This window comes from Jaculus jaculus, chromosome 5 (assembly GCF_020740685.1).
Source record: "Jaculus jaculus isolate mJacJac1 chromosome 5, mJacJac1.mat.Y.cur, whole genome shotgun sequence".
In the NCBI taxonomy this organism is placed as follows: Eukaryota; Metazoa; Chordata; class Mammalia; order Rodentia; family Dipodidae; genus Jaculus; species Jaculus jaculus.
The window spans coordinates 53,711,057-53,720,054 of NC_059106.1; the positions used below are offsets into that span (position 1 = coordinate 53,711,057).

General features: G+C 47.1%; 1 protein-coding gene across 6 annotated transcripts in view; it reads right to left on the reverse strand.

Moving 5' to 3' along the window:
• The window catches only part of Hp1bp3 (heterochromatin protein 1 binding protein 3), a 51,746-nt gene extending 44,351 nt beyond the window's left edge, over nucleotides 1–7,395 (reverse strand). Inside the window, exons 1-2 of one of the 6 annotated variants that reach the window (XM_045149604.1) lie at nucleotides 7,305–7,325; nucleotides 2,623–2,730 (exon numbers count right to left, since the gene is read on the reverse strand). Coding sequence is in view for 1 of the 6 variants with exons in the window: in XM_045149606.1 (XP_045005541.1) it covers nucleotides 2,623–2,658 (36 nt within the window). In the remaining 5 variants the exon portion in view is untranslated. Of the gene's footprint in view, nucleotides 1–2,622; nucleotides 2,731–7,304 lie in introns of those variants that run through there. The other 5 variants (XM_045149609.1, XM_045149608.1, XM_045149605.1 and 2 more) reach the window with 5 other exon arrangements.
• Nucleotides 7,396–8,998: the final 1,603 nt, after the last annotated feature.

The following is an 8,998-nucleotide window of genomic DNA, read 5'->3' on the forward strand; positions in this document are numbered from 1 at the left end:
GACCTGGTATAATGGTACATGCATTTAATCCCAGCACTCAGGAGGCTGAGGGAGGGCAATTTGCTGTGAGTTTGAGGCCAGCCTGAGCTAGTGAGAACCTGCTTCAAAAAAAAAAAAAAATGCTGGGTGTAGCGGTGAACACCTTTAATCCCAGCACTCAGGAGATAGAGGTAGGATTGTCATGAGTTCAAGGCCACCCTGAGACTATATAGTAACTTCCAGGTCAGCCTGAACCAGAGTGAAACTCTGCCTTGAAAAAACTAGAAAAAAATTTTTTTTTCATCTGGGACCCACTTATATTCTTTAATAAATGTTCCTCATTATAAAAACAAAATTCCATACCAGGTGTGGTGGTGCACGCCTTTAATCCCAGCACTTGGGAGGCAAAGGTAGGAGGATCACTGCAAACTCAAGGCCACCCTGAGTCTACATAGTGAATTAGAGTGAGATCCTACCTTGAAAAACCAAAAATAAATAAATAAATAAGAAAAGCCCTAGGTCAGGCATGGTAGTACATGCCTTTAATCCCAGCACTCAGGAGGCAGAGGTAGGAGGACAGCTGTGAGTTCAAGGCCTGGAACTAGAGTGAGAGTTTTGGGTCAGCCTAAGATAGAATGAGACCCTACCTTGAACCCTACCCACACCCTTAAAAAAAAAAAAAAAAAAAAGAGCCAAAGAGCCAGGTATGGTGGCACATGCCTTTAATCCCAGCATTCAGTCTGATCTAAATCATAACTCTACCTCAGAAAACAAAAAGAAAGAAAATGTCAGGGGTGGAGGATAAAGCTCAGTGATGGAACACTTGCTAGGCATGAGCAAGGCCATGAGTTACAGAAAAGAACATGGTAATTTAGGTGGTAAGACTACTATGCTAATGAAAGTGAACAAAAAGTTGAAAATGATAAACTTATCATTCAACTTCTACTTTACAGTCAGGCATGGTGGGGCATGCCTTTAATTCCAGTACTTTGGAGGCATAGGTAGGAAGATAGCTCTGAGCTGAGGCCAGCCTGAGACTACAGAGTGAGTTACAGGTCAGCCCAGGCTACAGTGAGACTCCCTACCTCAAAAACAAACAAACCAAAAAACTACTTTAAGCTACAGCACTCTTCCAAGAAAATGAGCTTTCAACTTGTCAGGTTCTAGTCTCAAGCTATACCAAACTAGGATAAATTTTACAAATGCACACAGAAAAAGCCTTTCACATTTACAGGGAAATCATTTTCTGGGAACAAAGACAGTAATCGCTTACTTGCGAATTGTCAGTCATCTGCAAAGACAGGCAGGAAGACAGCACAATGCACTAAAACTTCTTGTTAGCCAGGTATGGTGGCCCATACCTGAAATTCCTGTACTCAGGAGGCTAAGGCAGTAGGGTCAGAACAGAAGTTCAGGGTCATCCTGGGCCCCATCATAATCCCCACAAAACAACAACAAAAAATTATTGTTGGGGCTGGAGAGATGGTTCAGCCACTAGAGGTACTTGCTTGCAAAGCCTGGTGATCAAGGTTTGATTCCCCAATAAGAAGCACAAAGTAGTACATACATCTGGAATTTGTGGTAGCAAGAGGCTCTGGTGCTGTCGCTTATAAATGAATAAAAATATTTTAGCCAGGAGTGGTGGCTTCTTGGGTTAATTTTAATACATACAACCAGCAATTACAAGGGAGTGTTATTTACTTTCAAACAATGAAAACTGAGCAAATATGGTATTTCTACATGCAAACAATATACACAAATAAAACATGACAGATTCTCCTTTGTAAAGTGACAAGTGCTAATGAACTTTTTTCCCCCTCCCTACCACCTCCAAGTAGAATTCTCACTCTAGCCCAGGCTAACCTGGAACTCACTCTGTAGTCTGTCTTTCCTAGATCCCCTACTTCTGCCTACAGAGTACTGGGATTAAAGGCATGTGCCCCCATGCCCAGCCAAGTTTCTTTTCTAACTTGTGATAATGCTAGCTGTTGTGAATGTGAAACCAGTAATTCTTCAGCAGTCCCTACCTGTTCATAAGTGTCTTGAATTTTTTCTCCTGTAAACAAAACACTGAAAAAAATTAGCATTCAAACCTATCCAGTTATTCACTAGCTACTTACAATTAAAGTAGACTAAAAAAGTACTGGATTCAGGAAGTAGCTCTTAATATTGAAATGGTAAAACTAAAAACTAAAAGTAAAAGCAGGGCAACAGATTCAAGGCCCTAAAGAAATCACTAGCTTAAGGATAACATAGTTTAAATTAGGTCAGATAAGTGGAATGCTCAGCTTGGCCTATTAACCTTCCTGATTAAGCCACCAAGATAGGCAAATCCTAATGGTTTCCCATTAAAACCTCTGAAAACTTTGTCATTTCACAAATATTACCTACTAGACTGTCCATCACTCTTCTTTCTTGGCTCTAACCGTGCAGACTTCCTTTAGCCTCTACAATGTGCTGTTTGTGCTCACTCTTCTCTCAAGATAATACACTTCCCCCCTTTTCTTTGCTTCTGCAAGGTTTTACTGTTTCTTTTCTCTTCTTTTCTTTTCGTTCTGAGATAGGGTCTCACTCTAGCACAGTATGACCTGGAACTCACTCTGTAGTTACAGGCTGGCCTCAAACTCACAACTATCCTCTTACCTCAGTCTTCCACGTGCTGGAATTACACATAAACATACACAGCTCAGGGTGTAAAATCTGTTAGCTTACACGTGTGTATGTGTAGGAGTATGCCAGCGCTTCTTGACTCTGCAAAGGAACACCAGACACTTGTGTCACTTTTGTGGTCAGCTGACATGGATGGCTTGGGGACTGACCCTGGGAAGCAAAGGAGCAAGCAAGCACATTTAACCACTGAGACATTTTCCAGCCCCTTTAAAACTTTGTTCTACTTGTGTGTATGAGTGTGTGCCACAGTGCTTATGTGTTGTTCCAGCACTGTAAGGTGTTGTTCTTTTCCTTCTAACTTAAGACAGAGTCTCTTGTTTTTCTGCAGGCAAGGCCTGACTAGCTGGCCTGACAGCTTAGGGATTTCTCCTGATTCCACCTCCTATTTACTATAGGATCCTTGAAATTACAGGCATGTGCCACAAAGTGGGTGTTGGGTATCCAAATTCAACAGGCTTGTGGAACAAGTACCTTTAACCACTGAACATCTCCTCAGCCTCATGTATATCCATACACATTCTTTCTCTCTGCTTGCAAATAAACAGACAGACTATACAAGGCATAGAATGGGAGGCCAACAAATATCTGTTTAAGAAAAAAGCTTATGTTTTTCACCTAGGCTTGGATATATGCCAAAGCCAAAAATATCTTGTATTTAACTATTTATGTTGCTCTTTTTTTTAAAAAAAATACTTATTTACTTGAGAAAAAAGGGAGGGAGGGAGAGAAGGAGAGAAAATGGACACACCAGGGCCTCTAGCAACTGGAAATGAATGCCAGATGCATGTACCATCCTGTACATCTGGCTTTACATGGGTCCTTTGGTTGTGCAGACAAATGCCTTAACCATTTTTAAGCCATCTCTCCAGCCCTTGTTCTTTTTTTTTTTTTAAGTTTTTTTTTAAGTAGGGTCTCACTCTAGCCCAGGCTGACCTAGAATTCACTACATAGTTTCAGGGTGGCCTCGAACTCATGGCAATCCTCCTACCTCTGCCTCCCAAATGCTGGGATTAAAGGTATTCGTCACCATGCCTGGCAAGATTTACTTTTGACAAGGGGGATGCCTAAACTGTTTCTATGAAGACAATAAAGAATGGATGCACAGAAGTAAAAAGTCCAAGTCTTGTGTTTTAACTTATTCTCTCTACATTAAGAGAAGGCTACAGGGCTGGGGTCTGGGGCTGTAGCTCAGTGGTAGAATGCTTACCTATCATGGGAAATTCCCAGCACCTCAAAAGAAAACAAAAACCAGCCAGATGAGGTGATGCATACCTTTAGTCCTAGCCCTTGAGAGGCTGAGGTAGGAGGATCTCTGTGGGTTCAAGGACAGCCTGGGACTACAGAGAGACCCTACCTTGAAAAAAAACAAAAAAACAGTATTAGTAGTGTAACCAGGTATTTCAGACTATTGACACCCTCAATATATTATATGCATTTAAGGGAAACCACTATCATTTCATAATTCACCATATGTATGTAATACATTCTAATGTTGTTAGTAGTACATTAAATACCTAAAAGGTCCCAATCCAGGGTTACCCACTGTATTCAGATGTAATGGGCCCTTAACAAAACCAGCTTCACCAAGGCGAACTCTCTTTCCCACTTGATTAAATCAGCATGTTATTGATGTCTATCTTGGGTACAGATGCCAAAGCCCCTCCTTCCTCTTAAAATAGTCAAAATAAGGCTAAAGAGTTAAAACACCAATATAACAAAGAGTTCAATTTACTTCCTCCACAAGCTTCTAAGTCCTCCATCTCAAGGTTTACAAACCATAGCCAAGACAAAAGCACACAAAAAAGGGGAGGGGGCTAGAGAGGTGGCTCAGTGGTTAAATCACTTGCATGAAAAGTCTAATGACCTGGGTTTCGGTCTCCAGTACCAACTTAAACGCCCAAGCACAAAAGTGACACGTGTGTCTGTCTGGAGTTTATTCTCAGTGGCTGCAGGTCCTGGCGTGCCCATTATCTGTTTCTCTCCTACTCCTCTGCTTGCAAATAAATAAAATATATATAATTAAAAAAAAAAAAAAAACAAGAACAAAAAATCCCCTAGCTCCTTTTGGCTGTTCATCTTTCCTGAGACCTGAACCTCCAGGTCCTTTTTCTGAAAAGATGGGCTGGGATGATGGAGGGAGGGGACCCCTACTCCCATATGGGCTATCTCCTCCACATGGTAGGAGCTCTCTGTACACCTTCTCTAATCTAATTAAATCTGTCTAAAACGTTAAAAAAAATTAAAAAAAAAACCTTTAAAATGTTACTTCAAATCCCAGCCTAGTGGCTCATGCTGGCCATCAAAGCACTAGAGGAAGAATAGCCAGAGTTCAAACAAGCCTGGGTGGGTCACATAAAGAAATTAGGCTAAACCATGCAAGGTGGCGCATGCCTTTAATCCCAGCACTGAGGGTCGGGGGGAAGCAGAGGTAGGATGATCACCATGAGTTCGAGGACAGCCTGAGACTACGTAGTGAATTCCAGGTCAGCATGGACTAGGGTGAGACCCTACCTCGAAACAAACAAACAAACAAACAAATAAACAAACAAACAGGGGCTGGAGAGATGGCTTAGAGGATAAGGTGCATGCCTGCAAAGTCTAAGGACCCAGGTTCAATTCCCTAGTAATCACATAAGCTAGATGCACATGGTGGTGCGTGTGTCCACACTCTCAAAGAAAAAATACAATTTACGCCCAGCTGGAAATAAGCTACATTAAAAAGTTTGAAAGGGCTGGGCGTGGTGCCACACACCTTTAATTCCAGAGTTCAAAGCCACCCTGAGACTATATAGTGAGTTCCAGGTCAGCCTGGGCTAGACTCTAGCTTGAAAAAGAAAAGTGTGAAAAGAGGAAAAAAAAAATTAAAAACGACTCTTTAGAGTTGAGAGAGATGACTTAGCAATTAAGGTGCTTGCCTGCAAAGCCAAATGACCCAGGTTCGATTTCCCAGGGCCATAAGCCAGATGCACAAGGCGGCGCATGCGTCTGGAGATCCTTTGCAGTGGCAGTATGCCCTAGTACCGCCCTTCTCTCTCAAATAAATAAATTAAAAGGTTTTTGTTTTTAAAAAACGAAGGGTTGGAGAGATGGCTTAGCCGTTAAGTGCTTACCTGTGAAGCCTAAGGACCCCGGTTTGAGGCTCGATTCCCCAGTACCCATGTAAGCTAGACACACAAGGTGGCGCATGCACCTGGAGTTCTTTTGCAGTGGCTGTGGAGGCACTGGTGCGCCCATTCTCTCTCTCTCTGTGCCTCTCTCAAAAAAGAAAAGAAAAACCGACTCGTAGTTACTTAAAGATAGCTTGCTCTGCGACTGGAGGAATGGCTCAGCGGTTATAGGCGCTTGCTTGCAAAGCTTGGGTTCGGGTACCCACGTAAAGCTAGGCACACAAAGTGGTGCATGCATATGGGGTTCATGTGCAGTGGCGAGATGCCCTGGCGCTGTCTCTCTAAAACAAATTGTCAAGAATTTGTTTTAAAACATAGCTCGTTCATAGCTAGCCGATTTGTTGTTGTTTAGCAGGGTCTCACTCTAGCCTAGGCTAACCTGGAATTCATTCTGTAGCCCACGCTGGCCTTGTACTGGGGCGATCAATCGTCCTACCGAGCCTGCTGGGATGAGGGGCGTGAGCTGAAGCACAATTGGCAGCCTAGGGAGAATTAACAAGCGTCAAGGGACAGCACATCTGTGTGCTAGTCTGGGAGTTTTGCCTCAAAACAGCTAAGGAGACGGTGCTTATTATAAGGCCGGATGAACTCAGGTCCGGGCTCTCCCTGTCTCCAGCTCCTCGCAAACACCGATGGGACTCCTGTGTTCGAAGGCCTACGAAGCGCTGCTCCGATTCGAAGCAAGACGCCTACAGCGCGGCGTACACGGGTTCTAGGTGCGCCACGCGGGCACGCGAAGAGCGACGCGGCGGCAGCAAAGCCCCCTGCGCGGAGAATGCGGCAAACAAAGAGCGCAGCAGCAGCTACAGGCCCGCGGCGGCCAGGGCGCAGGAGCGAGAGGAACCGAGAGCAGGGCCGTGGGCGGCGGGCCCCGCTCCGCTCGCCTGAGCCACGTGGAAAGCAGCGGGGCTCCAGGCCTCGGCTCCGCACACTCACCACTGGGAGTTCCGTAATGGCGGCGGCGGGGGCGGGGGGCGGAGAGCCCGGGGGGCGGGCCCGCCGCAGCCAGTCACCGCCGCCGGCATCTTTCGAACCGGCTGGAAGATCGTTGAGAGTAGGGTGAGAGGAGGGCGCGGCGGAAGACGGGCCCGGGAACTTAGCGCATGCGCGCGTCGGCAGCCAATCAGGCGCCCGGTGCACGCACAGCGGCGCAGGCGCATTGGGATGCATGGGGGGCTCGACCAGGGAAGCGTTGCCCCTCCTCCCCAAATCCAAACAAAACAAGGGCGGGAGCGCGCGCCAGAGGGCCCCGGAGAAGGCCACCTCAACAGGGGCAGGTGGGGGGAGGGGAGGTAGGTGACGGGAGGTAGGGGAGAGGGCGGAGCGGCCGCGGCCCGCGGACAAAAGGCGCCACCTCCCGGGACAGGAGCGCCCCGCCCCCTCCAGCCGGGAAGCTGTGGCGGCGCCCTAAGCGAGCGGCCTCCGCCACTCACCTTCGGGGCCCGCGCCCGCGTCCTCTCTCCGCCCGCCTGTTCCGTCCTGCGTTACCTCTGCGTTCCCGCGACCCGGCGCCCGCGTCCCGCACGGCCTCTCAGCGCCGCCGCCGCCGCCGCCTGCGTTCTCCGACTCCGACACCGCTGTCCTCCAGGCCCCAGCGCCCAGCTCTGCCGCCCCGCCCCCCTGCCCGCGGCCCCGCGCGCGCTCCCGCGCCGGCCCCGCCTCCCCCACCCGCGCACGCCGAGGGAGCGCGCGAGACGTGGGTCCGCGGCCGGGCGCACGGGGGCGCGAGAGGGCGCTCGTTCTTGCCGCCCGGGTCTCTGCGCTGCGGTGCAGACCGCCGCTCACAGCTCCGCTTCGCCAGCACCCCCGAGCAAACTACCCACCGTTCTTGAGGACCGTGGTGGAATAGGAGGTCCAGAAGGAAGTCGGGGCTTCACCTCACGCCTGTCCCGCAAGAAGTTTCCACACAGGACAGCGTGGTCCGCTGACTCAGAATCTAAGGCGGAAATGTTGCCTTTCTCTACTGTGAACCGGTCCTCCCGGGCTCCCTGATCTCAATGAGAAGGGAGGGTTCCCGAAAAGGAATCATGAGAGAGGGAGTTGCCTTTGAATTGTCACATTACCTTGGTTTCAGTCTACTTAGGCAATTTGTGTATACACACACACACTCACACACACTCTCTCCCCCGCCCCCCACTGTTGAAAAGTAATTCGTGCCTGGTGTGAAAGTGCGTATCTTTAAAACCAGCGCAGAGGCTGACAGGAGGATCACTGAGTTTGAGGTCATCCTGGACTAGAGTGAGTTCCAGGTCAGTCTTGGCCAGCGTGAAATCTATTCGAAAACAAAATCATTCTTGGGACAGGGGCTAAGGCTCAGATGGTAATGTTTGCCTGGGATGCGCGAGGTGTTGGGATCAATCCCCAGCAAGCATAAACCGTACATGGTAGCTCATGCCTATAATCCCAGCATTTGGAGGTTAGGCTAAAGAATCAGAAATTCACGGTCACCCTGAGATACCTAGGGATTTTCAGGCCAGCCCAGAATACATACATGGGACCCTCTTGAAAGGAAGGAAGAAAAGAAGGTAGGTGTAATTCCTTAAAGCCAGTTTGGAAAGATGCAATGTAGGTAGGGTGTAGTAGGTAGCAGCTAGCAGCTAATGCATATAGGAAATACGAAAAACAAACAAGACCCCAGAAAAATCAAGCTGGCTGTGGTGGCACAAGCCTTGAAATCCCAGCTGGGAGGCAGAGGTAGGAGGATCACCATGAGTTCGAGGCTACCCTGAGACTACATAGTGAATTCCAGGTAAGCCTGGGCTAGAGCAAGATACTACCTTGGAAAAAAGAAAAATACAGGAAAAAAAAAAAAAAAAAAAAAAAAACAACAATTGCACCAAAGCTCGCCACAGTTGACCAATATTCAAGTGCATGTAAGTCTTTCTAGAAGGTTTGTTAGTAAATTAAACACTAGCCAGGTCCTCTGACCCTGCCGTTATCATAAACACTTCTCCAACCTTAACTGTCCACTACTCCATCGATTCTAATGTAATCACCTCCACCACCAAAAATTCTTTACAAGTGAGTGTGATCAACTGTTTGGGTCTTTCCCAAAATTCTTCTCTATTAACATTTCTATGTTTTGTCTCCCTTTTTAAGCATTTTGTTCCATTTTTATGTATTCATGTACTTGAAAATTCCTATAATTTTTTTCCAAATATTTTTTATTCTGTGATTTTAAA